General features: G+C 44.6%; 1 protein-coding gene across 1 annotated transcript; it reads right to left on the bottom strand.

The window, feature by feature from the left end:
• Positions 1–7,622: 7,622 nt before the first annotated feature.
• On the bottom strand, positions 7,623–11,683 carry LOC119371629 (TNF receptor-associated factor 3). Its single transcript, XM_037642080.2, has 2 exons — positions 11,262–11,683; positions 7,623–8,379 (listed from the first exon to the last, which is right to left on the bottom strand). The coding sequence occupies exons 1-2, from the start codon at positions 11,556–11,558 to the stop codon at positions 8,065–8,067; spliced, it is 612 nt and encodes a 203-aa protein (XP_037498008.1). The 5' UTR covers positions 11,559–11,683; the 3' UTR covers positions 7,623–8,064.
• Positions 11,684–11,923: the final 240 nt, after the last annotated feature.

The raw sequence follows: 11,923 nt of genomic DNA, 5'->3' as shown, positions 1-11,923 counted from the left end.
CTTTCCATCCTCTTCATTCTAAGAAAAAGAAAGAGTATGGGTTACTCTTTTCAGTGAGACCTGACTTGCCACGTATATCACTCTCTTTAAAGAGACACGCTAACTCTATTTCTGGTTCCGCGACTTTCCGACGAGAGTATACTGATCTCCTAAGAGAGTGAACGCGCATTTTTTAAAAGACGAATGATTCGTGAACACGGGACGCGACCGGAGCCGACGTTTCGGCAAACGGACTTGTCTTCTTCAAGGCTGCAACTTTAAAGAGTCATATACGTTGCAAGTCAGGACTCTCAAAAAAGAGTGAAATGACTTTTTTTTATTTTCTATTCTTATTGAATATGGCGAATTAGTTCTGCGCTAGACCTAAAGGTAGATAGAGGCCAGTGGCGTAGCCAGGAATTTTGTTCGGGGGGGGCTCACGTTGCAGCGCGACGTCCTCATAGAATTTTTAGAACGACTAAGCATATGAATAACATTTATTTATTTATTTATTTATTTATTTATTTATTTATTTATTTATTTATTTATTTATTTATTTATTTATTTATTTATTTATTATATTCTCAAAGGTCCCGTATGGGACTTTACATGAGGGGTGGCTGACATGAAAATTGCGGTATCGATGAAGGTGGATGTGCCTGAGTCTACTTCCTGGGTGGCATTTTTGAAGCGCGCGAAATCGCGGATGACTGCTGCTTCGTTCGGAAGGTCATTCCAGTCTCAGGCGGCGCGCAAAAAGAAGGACTGCTGAAATGAGGTGGTGTGGGCACGTGGCGGAATCAAAGCGTTTGGATGACTTGTGTGATGACCTTGATGGACCGGCTGGATGAAGTGGTTTTTCCCCGGGGTTGAATAAAAGAATCTGTGAAAAAGGCAGAGACGTGCAATACGACGACGAAGAGTGAGGGTAGAAAGTTTTAGCTGGGATTTGAGGGCGGAGATGCTCGAGTCGCGGGAATAATCTGAAACAATGAATCTGGTTGCTCGGTTCTCTACTGACTCAAGAATTTTGATATGATTAGTTTGGTGGGGGTCAAAGACAGCAGATGCATACTCAAGTTTTGATCTGACAATGGTTTTATAAGCGAGTAGTTTAACGGAAGGTGGTGCCATGGAAATGTTACGGCGTGTGTACCCGAGAGCGCGGTTAGCGGAGTGAATTATGTGATTTATATGGTCGCCCCAAGATAGGTCACTCGAAAGATGGACACCCAGGTATTTAATCGAGTCAGTAGCAGCTATATGACAGTTGTTGATTGTGTAAGTAGCCGGCGTGTGGTTTCGGCGACGATGGAAAGAAATTAGTAATGTTTTTTTTTTTTCGCATTAAGGGGCATCAACCAGGTGGTACACCACTGCTGAATACGTGAGAGGTCATGCTGTAGAGGGGAGACATCGGTGGGGTTATTTATAGGGCGGTAGAGGACACAATCATCAGCAAAAAGACGGATGTTAGATTCAACGGAAAGCGGAATATCGTTAATGTATATTAGGAATAAAAGAGGCCCTAGGACGGTACCCTGGGGCACGCCGGACAAGACATGGGAGAGGTCGGAGGAGTAATCATTAACATGCACGAATTGTTTACGGTTTGTTTGGTATGCTTTAATCCAGTTAAAAACATGCCGATGAAGGTTTAGACGCGAGGTTTTTAGAAGGAGACGGGAGTGGGGTACCTTATCGAAGGCTTTTTCAAAATCTAAGAACAGTGTGTCAATTGGGATGTTACGGTCCATATGAAGGTGAATGTCGTGCAGGAATAATGTTAGTTGGGTCTCTCATGACTGATCTTTACGAAAGCCATGTTGGTTTTGGTGAAAGAAGTTTACGGATGATAAAAATATAGCAGCATGAGAAAAGATGACGTGTTCCATGATCTTTGAACAAACACTAGTGAGCGAGATTGGTCGGTAATTACCTGCAAATGAGCGGTCACCTTTCTTGAAGACCGGAATGACCTTCCCAACTCTCCAGTCTAATGGGACTTCACCTGTGTCGAGTGACTGCTGAAAAATGATTGACAGTATGGAACTGCATACATGTTTTGTATTTTTCAGAATATTGGCGTTTATGCCATCTATACCGCATGACGAAGAGTTCTTTAATTGGTTAATAACTTTTACAATTCCCTCTGAATTGAATTCAATCTTTGGCATTGGCGGAAAAGCAAAATGCGGAAAATCAGGAAGTTCGTTGTTAGGTTCGTTAGTAAAGACGGGACAAAATGCAGAGTTGACGGATGGAACGTCGCAATCGGCAACGGGGGATCCAGAAGTGTCACAAAGAGAGACTGTGGTTTTGTCGTCCGGTTTCATAATTTTCCAAAAAAGGCGTGGGTATGTACATGTATTACCATGTACATACATTGTCACTGGAATTACCATTAACATGTATTACCAGTGACAATTTGTATTAGATGTTGCAAATCACTTCTTGAATGCTGCCCTCTGTTAAGAACGAGTAAGAAATGTGTTTCTTTCGTAAAAAGATTATGTTGGCATGCCCGCAAAATCTTTCCAGGAATAGCTGTCTTCAACCGTTTCAATATTTTTTTTTGTGTGTGTGTAACAGGTACGGCAAATATCACGTAAACTTCGGAACTGCATCAGTTTTGAACTGAAGAAGCGCCTTATAACAAAAAAAAATGAAGTCCACCAAGTAACCAGGACGAGATCAAATATTTTAATGTAGATTGTTTACGCAAAATGTTCATCTTTTTGCACAAATGATGCGGCCAGGGAAAAGCAAGAATGGGAAAGTACACCTCGAATACGGGCAAAACATAAGTCACCGGAAACAGTGCGCAGTATGCTTACGCAAAACTACACAAATGTACATTTAAATATGCAATCAATAAACGGAACTAAGCAATGATCACTATACATAATGCCCAACTGATATGTCCTTGGGCCAAGCTGCTGTCTCGGACGCACCATGTGGACAGAACTATAAAGGAAGAGTGCAGAAATAACGAAAGAAACTATTTCAAAACTGTTTTAAAAGTGCGAACCACTATTGTGCACTCAATATAAAAGGAGGGTTGCCGCTTCTAGTTCAAAAAGCAATGAAGAACAAAAACGACAAATGAAAGTAACAAACAATGCTGCTAGTACGGCTTCCCAATAGTTGAATTTGTTTGGTAACGCCGCGTATGCCGACCTCTCAGTGAACAAGGTGAAGCTGTCGATTGGCTGGTAATGTCCACCTGATGCCCGTATTCTTATGTTTATATTAGGTCACAGTGTTAACTGCTAAAAGGTACAAAATCCTCACGGCTTTAAAAGGTGGTGAACAATAATATTGCGTTAAAATTACGGGCTCATTGACCTGAACTATGAAACAGCAGTGTCTTTTCCTTTCGTTTGCGCTGATTTTTGTCCTGCTCGGTATCAAAAGACAAAGTTGACACGGCGAGGAAGCTTAGCGAAACGGTCAGTGACTTCCGACACGCTGATGTCGACATTTCTGTGGGCTTACAGAAGTGCCTGGCCAACCATGCGTTCCTCAGACATCGTGGAGCGTAAGTAGTTCTTAAGTAACCTCATGCTTGAAAACGTTCTCTCTGAGCTGGCAGTGGTCACTGGAATGGTGACTAGAATCTGGAGTAGCTTGTACACAGTCGGATAGAACCTGCTGTCGCAATGAGAGAGGGCATCGGTTCCAGTACGGGGGCGCTGGTTTGCTGTTTGTTCGCCCACTTTGTCCACCATAGTCGCAGTTCTCCAAAACCAGCCCTCGTTTCGACGTCATGCGCAAAAACGGTCAGGAGATTTTCTGCTCCTTTCTCCCGATCATCTTGCATTGGTGGTATTGCGGATGGTACAATTATTGAAAAGTCCTTTAGAAGTGCCCTGTGTTTTTCGAACCGTTGGTTTAACTGGGCTAGTACGTGGTCCATGAACGGAATGAACAGGGTTCTGCGAAAATATTCTTCCACGCTTTCGAATGCATTGCTCACAAGGTTTTGCTTCCGGACACCGGCTCGACGGCTGGTGATCTCCACATTCAGTTTTTCTGATAATGCCTGCACTTGTGCAAATATTTTTGAGAAAGAAGCATTCGCGTTCTTGCGGTCATTTTCATTTGTCTGCTGTACCGCTTCTATGTCGTCAATGGCAGCGCTCATGTCGATACTCCTAGTCTGCAGCTTCTTTGACAGTGGCAAAGTCAGTGCCAACACGTGCTCCGTCACATGCAGGCTTACAAGGAATGCTGGTGACAAGAGTGCCAACATTAGACTCTTTGCCTGCACTGGACTTTCGCCATTTCCGTTAAACATAATCTCCTCTAGTGTTGCAATCAACGGCTCAAAGAGGCTCACAAATGAAAGCACAACATCGTGCTTCTCGGCCCAGCGCGTTTCGCATAGTCCCAAAAGGCGCTGCCTTGCAGACTCCAGGACAGCTCAAACTTATCATTTTACGCAAAACGTGTGAGCGGCTAGAAGATTTACGGGAAAAGGCTGACGTCGCCTTCAGAGTCCCAAAACAGTTTCGGATGTCTGTGATGGAGCATGCCACACACACAACTAGATGTGTGTGCCGCACACACAATGCCGCACACACAACGCATGCCGCATGCCGCACACACAATGCGCAGTGAGTACATAGAGTGCGGCTGGATATTTCTCACGAACAGCATGAACACCATTCGTTTTGCCGGCCATCGAACTTGCATCATCGTAGCCTTGACCACAGAGATGCTGCATGTTAAATCCCATTTCTTTAAGGAGCCTTATGATGGTGTCGGCGAGGATCCGGCCATTTGGTCGTGAAATGGCAAAAAGCCTATAAGAACACTTCTTCGATTCCGTTCGCATCCTTATTAAGGTACCTTGCACAAACAGTAAGCTGCTCGATACCAGCAACATCCGTCGTTTCATCAGCAAGTACGGAGAAGCAGCCTGCAGCGTTTACTTTTGCGACTAGGCCCTTGATGATTGCAGCAGAGATTTCTATAATGTGGTTTTGTACATCTGGACTAAAATATGAGGCCTTATTTGGGCAACTTTCCAAATGCTTTTTTAGATCTGTGTCGCCACAATCCGCGCGCATGCGAAGCAGCGCTCTGAAGTTGCCTGTATCTGTAGAGGAGACTGTGCTTGAATCCATGAGACCACTGTCACTATGTCCACGGAGAGCCACACCTTGCCGCCCGCAAAAGAGAACTGTCTCAACAATAGGCTGTAACTTCCCTCGGGTCTCTCTTATTTGAATTTGCCTGCCATGGTCCAGTTGATCAACAACACTGGGCACACATCCTGAGAAGGTTTGAAGAAAACTAGCGTCAGTGTGCTATTTAGTGACTTCGTGTGCACCGAAGACTTCGAGCGCGTGCTTCCACTTTTGAAATGGCTTGGATACGAGGGCCTTAGTGCGCGCATGTTGGCCCTTGCCAATCTCACTTCTGCTAAAAAGGACACACACTCGGCAAAACGCACCCTCTTGAAGCGCTGAGTAGCTAAGCCATCGGTACCTGTCCAGGCAAGCCACGTAAACCTTCGTTTCTGCTTAAAATCGTTCATAGACTTCAACATATAGCATGGCGGAGGAATGCAAGGAGAAGCTAGCAGTTGATGTTTTGTGTCATCATCCACTTTTGAGCCATCTGTCTAGAGCCCGATATCAAACTTGCTTCTGCTAACATTTTGAGGGTCAGAAAAAGATAAATAATTAAATAAATGATAATCAGGCTGAAGCCCAATAAATCCCACCAGCCGGGTGACGCCGCTGGTTGGTGGTGTATGAGAGCCCGAAAAATTTCGGGGGGGGCTGAAGCCCCATAAGCCCCCCCCCCTGGCTACGCCCCTGATAGAGGCCTGTCACGTGTTTTCATCCATCCGAACGTGGCACGTGTAATACTACTCGTAACGCTATACATAAATCTGTTGAAAAGTTATTTACCATTGAATGTCAATGGGGCCAATGTTTTGACAGGGGCCTTGCCTTCTTCAGGTCATGAGGAAGACAAGCGTCCTTGTTTCGAAATTCTATTCTTAACTCTGGCCCCTTCTGATAACCCATTTTCTACGTAGCTTTCCGCTTACAAACTATTTTAATAAAGATTGGGGTCCTCAACTAGCCTGTTTTGCGGACACGTAAAAGATCCGTATAAAAGCGCACATAAAGAGCAATACATAGCTGCCCTTTATAGTTCTTTTGGATTTATTTGGAGGAAGTTACTACGCATGCATACGCTTAGAATCTTCCTTTTGTGTGTCGAGCTACATAGGTACATAGTTTTACGGACTAAAATGATCGATACCTGAATAAATTTAAAGGGTGCTCCACAACTTTCGTCGTTTGCAAAGGCTGGTCATCGCTATCGTGAACCGCTGACACAGAAATTGATCAATGGCAGTAACATAAGAGAGTGGGGCGGAGCACACACAAAAAAGAAGCCTAAATGACCGATTCACAAAGCCGGTCAACCTGCGTATAAGGCAACACAATTGGAATGCAATGCACTTTGTCACACTGCTGAGAACGAGAAAAATACATTCCCCGTGAGCGACACCCCCTTTGGTCTCTGCAGTTCATGCCAATGTAGTCTTTGTTCTCGTGTTTCATATCGAGCACAGCGTTTTGTGTTGTGCTCCTTCCGTTACGTCCCGTCCCTTTGAGCGCTGTAAATTTTATCAGTAATGTATTTCCAACTAGCCCAACTATAGGCATGGTCACCTCATTCCTATTAGTTAGTCGTGGAGTTGGGATGGTAGCCCGGTCCTCTTCACCAGCTGTTCTTTGTTTCGGGGCTCGGGCTTTTCGCCAGAGCTTTCCACTGCTATTCTTCTGATGCTTTGAAGGGCGTTGTCTTTGCGTTCTCGTTTCATTTTCAGACAACACTGTAGAGGGTGTTTGGCGTATTGCAGAATTTCCAGTCCCTTGCATATGTTCCGGGACACATAACCTGTGGTAGTGACGTGAAAGTTATTGTTTATTTGGAGTCGTCGTAGTATGACGACTTCCGCTCTGTTAGGCTTGCAGTGTGGTATTCCCGCCTGTATTCATTATATAGTTCTTGAATATTACGCGAATACGAGAAAGAAAGGGTCACAATGTACCCAACCATTAGCAAAAGGAAGACTTCATGTACGCATGTTCCTATCGCTTCCTGAACTTTGTTGACACTGTATTTTGTCCTAAGTGAATTAAATGAGATTCAACAGTTTACGTTTGAAACGGCCAGTGTGTTTTTCACGACAACTTGATTGGTGAAAGGACGTAAGCAGAAAATTGGGTGGTCCTAAGACTCAGCCTAATCACTTGCCCAAATTCAAAGCAAAGATATATGACGTTATTTTCACCTCAATTATTTGCACTCTTTACTCCATCAGAACAAAGCACTAAACCAAGACCTCCTCCACCCCACCGCCCAAGAAAAAAAATAAAAGCTTGCTTTCAAATAACACAGCCCAGTATGAGCAGCTGTCGTCGAACAACGGAAAGGATGTCCCTGGGTCCAATGTATTGGCAGAGAGATTTCTCACGCAACTCAGTCTTAGGCACCTGTTCCCTCGTTCATTTCTCCATATTCCCGTGATCGTCGGTGTTGACGCGTCAATAGAATATGTTGGCAGCTCACAGATATGTAGCGTATAAATAGAGGTTCAATGGCACAGAAAAAACAAAACCGTCTGCTCATGCAAACGGCTTTACGCACTTTCTTAAATAACAAATACCGCTATTGTCCGTGACGAGTGTCTTCTTAAAGACACATCGAAACAAAAAAGAAGCAGTCGCCGAGGATATATCTCTGGTTCATCACAAATGTATCACATAGGGGGCGCCAAGCACTTATTGTGCTGTCACGAACCCTTCTTTAGGCCTTTTGAATGGAAAGAGGGAACACATCCTTTCTGGACTGTTGCACGGCTGCACAAAGGCTGTTGCACAAAGGCTGTTACACAAAAGATGTTGCACAAAGGACGTCGGAGCGTTGCACAAAGGCTTACGCACACTGACGTCGCAGCCTTCGCAGCGCAACAACACAGAAGGGGATTATGGCTGTACGCAGGGAGCCTCCGTTGGAAAAGTACATAGGTTTGGTCAAAGTACGGACGCTCTAATCCTGTTCGGGCGAATCCGTGTCGAGTACCTCAAGTTCAGTAAGGAACGCCCTCAGATCTTCCATACTAAAGCCTTCATCGTTGGATGTGGGTTCGCCGTCCTGTTCGGACGACTCTTCTGTTTCGGCCGATGTTTCGCTGCCTCCGCCGCAACCAGCCACGTAGTGTGCCGGCAGGTCAGCGTGCAGAACTGTCTCTCTGCACCGGGGGCACGCGACGGCGTGAAAGGTGCACTCCTCTTCGCAGTGTGCGAGGACTTCTTGCAGAGTGCCCACGTAGTCGCAACCGTTCTCTTGGTTCCAGCAGTAGGCCTGGAAAAACAAGAATGTTAAACGGCTAAATCATTGGATTGGGGTGAAGACAATTATTACATTGAATACAGACGATGATGTAAAATTACAACTGGTAGCCAAGTTAAGCAATCATGCAGCCATCTTTAGCCAACTTTTTTTTAAAATTTAACCAATATTAACCAACGCTAGCAGGCATTAAGCCATTTTGAGCCAAAATTAGAAGACACTAGTCATAATTTAGCCAACACAGTGAACTTTAGACTGTGCTAACGAGTGCTGGTGGCATGCGCGTAAATGCAGTAGTTGATTGTTACAGTACGTTGATTGTTAAAATAGTGGTCCAGAAACCTCGTAGTGCTTCTTTTGTGCCGAGGAAGTGCTTATTTTGAAATAAAATCATCTTTTAGTGGTCCGCATCGCGTTAGCGCACTTCAAATCACCCGCCTGCAAGCGGTCTTTCTCACGTCACTGTTGCCGTGCCCAACGTTGCCCGCCTTTACTGCGCGGCGGCGTGCACCATTCGGGCATCCGACAATATCACATGCATGCGGCATTTTGTCAAAGTTGCTGTCAGAGCAAGTTTTACGAGCGCGCGAAACACACGCGGCAGTACGCGATACCGAAACTACCACTACGATGCCACCGCGTGAGCGAAGCAGGGCGCCGGGCGAACGCAGTTCGGTGAAAACAGACCAGTGAACCATGCGCGCCGTTCCCCATGGCAACGCCAAAGAGGTTCTTTTTTCCGTGAATCAAACAGAAACGAACAAGCAGCATTTTATTACGTCTCTTGATTCACGGAGGGTTCGTTTTTTTATTGCAGCTAGTTTGATTACGAGTGATGATTGTAGTCGGACGCTCTCACGTCATCGGGATCATTTCAAAATGTCCCACTCGTGGCGCACGTCGTGTGATACATTTAGCTTGATTTCTCGGCAAGTAGGGCACTGCTGTTTATAATATTGCCGTTTTAGACGTTGTCGTACATTGAGCTTTCACTCTGACATAAATTGTCATTATAGTCATTGTCGTATCCCATTAAAGAATGCGGCTGGAAGAACGTTTGTTAGGCATTGCCTTAGTATTATATATATATATATATATATATATTAATGAGAACTAACAGACAGTAATATCAAGGAAAGTATAGAGGATGTTATTTGTAATAATTAGGATATAAATTTGAAGAAAGTAAAGTGGACGAAAAGATAACTTGCCGCCGGCAGGGATCGAACCTGCAGGTTGTTCCGAACGCATCCCATCCTCTACTGGACTGGGAAGTCCAAATTACACCATCGCATAGACTGGTTTATTCAAGAACAAAAATAACCAATTATATACTTCAGTTGACGGGGAATGTACTACGAGCCGGATGCTGCTTTCACAAAAAACGCGCAGAAAGCCATGGCATTTTCAGAACTGTTTTTAGTGCAACAATTTTTATACGCGCCAACTTCGTTCGCGTAAGACTTCAGTTATAGAGGTGCTACTGAGTGCGCTATTTGTTCTTAAGTGACTATTAGCCACTAAAACAGTTCACACATCAAGCTTGGTGGTTTTGCAATCACATTCCGTTTCTTATTTCAACTATCGGTCGCATACAAAACAGTAAACATTAGTTCTGTCTGCTTAGCTTCGGCAGTGTCTTCGAAAACGCAACCATGCCAGTACAGCTCACACATGGCAGTAAAGAAATTACTCTAATGCAATTAGAGGAACTAAATAAATTTACACTGTGATGAGCAATGTAATGAGTAAACCTTGTGAGCTGGTACTTTAGCAATCTAATGAATAACTTTAATCGAGTGCTTTCAAGAAAATTACTGATTGCTTTCTCAATTACTTTTGACTCAGGCACGTAGGCAAGGGGGGGGGGGGGCCTGGGCCTCCCCCCCCCCCTTGCCAATTCGTCCAGCCTTTTATATTCCCGGGCAACTTTTTTAAATTTTTGCCATGAAACGACTTTCTTTCCAATAATTAGGCCTTAGCCCCCCCCCCCCCCCCCTCGAAAAAAAATCCTGGCTACGTGCCTGCAAATTTGACTAAAATATAGCATGTCCGCTTCCCTTGTGACATAAGAAAAAAAAATGACCGAGATAGGAAAGAAAAATGACAGACAAGTTAATCTGGGTTCCAAGCCTGAACTGTGGAAAAGATGCAGGTTTAAAGAAATGTCGCGTAGCATCCGAACGCGAAGCAGTGGTTACCGCTGCTTTTGCTAAGTTTTGTTAAAGGATATTTAAAACTATTTAACTACATTTCCAAAGTAACAGCAGCGCAATGTCATTAGTTTCAGCCGGCTGTTATTTGTAATGTAATTTAACCCTTTCAGACGTCACCTGTGAAGAAGTGTGTCTAAATGCGTCAAATTTACACATTTTTTCAAGGTGATAAATATTCTAGTGCAACAAAAATAATGTCCTAATACGTTGACGTGCATGTTTTAAAGAAAACAAACCTGAATTAAATTGTAATTAGAAATATGTTCATCCTGAAGCCCTTCATGCTGTATTTTTTTTCGCATAAATGGAAACTATTCTCAGGCTAGAATATGGTACAAACTCGTTTTTAGTCATGTTTATTTAGAGCAAAGAAAAATCATACATTTGACGTGGCTCACGGAAAGGGGCTCGTCGAACGACTTGTAGAACACAAGTCGAACAGGGGGTTCGAACAGTGGGTTCAATTCATGAAAATTTCATTGTATCTCGTAATTTCTTAGGCGGTAGTCGACACAACGAGCAAAAACAAATGGTGCACACAATTGTGCACAACGCATCTGAAAGGGTAAATTATATTTAAAAATATTCCAATAAAGTAATTAGTAATGTAATGTAATCACTCTTTAGGAGTAATTTTACCATCTCTGGTACACCTATACGCAGTTTTCTCCTACTCACTTTGAGGCTATTCACTTTCATGGCGGAAAGCCTAATCCTGGCGCACTGGCGCACTTCGAACGGTTCCTGGTCCAAGGGACACACGCCAGCACCACCATCGTCTTCCGTAATACTCCCTTTGTGGCAAGACTGACACAACACGTGAGAACACGGCAGCAGCACGGTCTTCCTCGGTATCACCTTGCAGAGGCTGCACGAGTGGTAGTACGGCACATCGTCCACGAATCGCGTCGGCCTCCAGTTGGCGCCGCAGACGTGGTGACGAACGCGATGCAAGGGCGTCTCCCCGTCGGCCATCGGTGTGTTCTCGCAGCCGAGTCCACGCTGATCAAAACCAGTAGAGAAGAGGTCGTCTGCGACGCTGTCAGCAGTAGCAGCAGCCAACCTAACCTAACCTAGCCTAAACTAACCTAACCTATCCTAATGCAACGTTGGCTGTCTTTGCGCCGGGCGGTTGCAACGTTAGTCTGTGCATATGCTAGGCATTAGTGGCAGCAGCATCTAGCCACTACGTGCGCTAGTCATTGCTTATTTCACTTTGCGTAGCAATGGCTTGCAAGCAACGAAGAAACTTAGGCCGGACTTGTTTTCAGCTCACACCCGCTGCCACAGTTTCCCTCACGGAACATTGCACTGAGGTTACATGACAGCGTTCGCTGGCC

Source organism: Rhipicephalus sanguineus, chromosome 10 (assembly GCF_013339695.2).
Source record: "Rhipicephalus sanguineus isolate Rsan-2018 chromosome 10, BIME_Rsan_1.4, whole genome shotgun sequence".
Taxonomy (NCBI): domain Eukaryota; kingdom Metazoa; phylum Arthropoda; class Arachnida; order Ixodida; family Ixodidae; genus Rhipicephalus; species Rhipicephalus sanguineus.
Note: the sequence above shows the minus strand (reverse complement) of the source record. Positions and strands in the feature narration are given on the sequence as shown.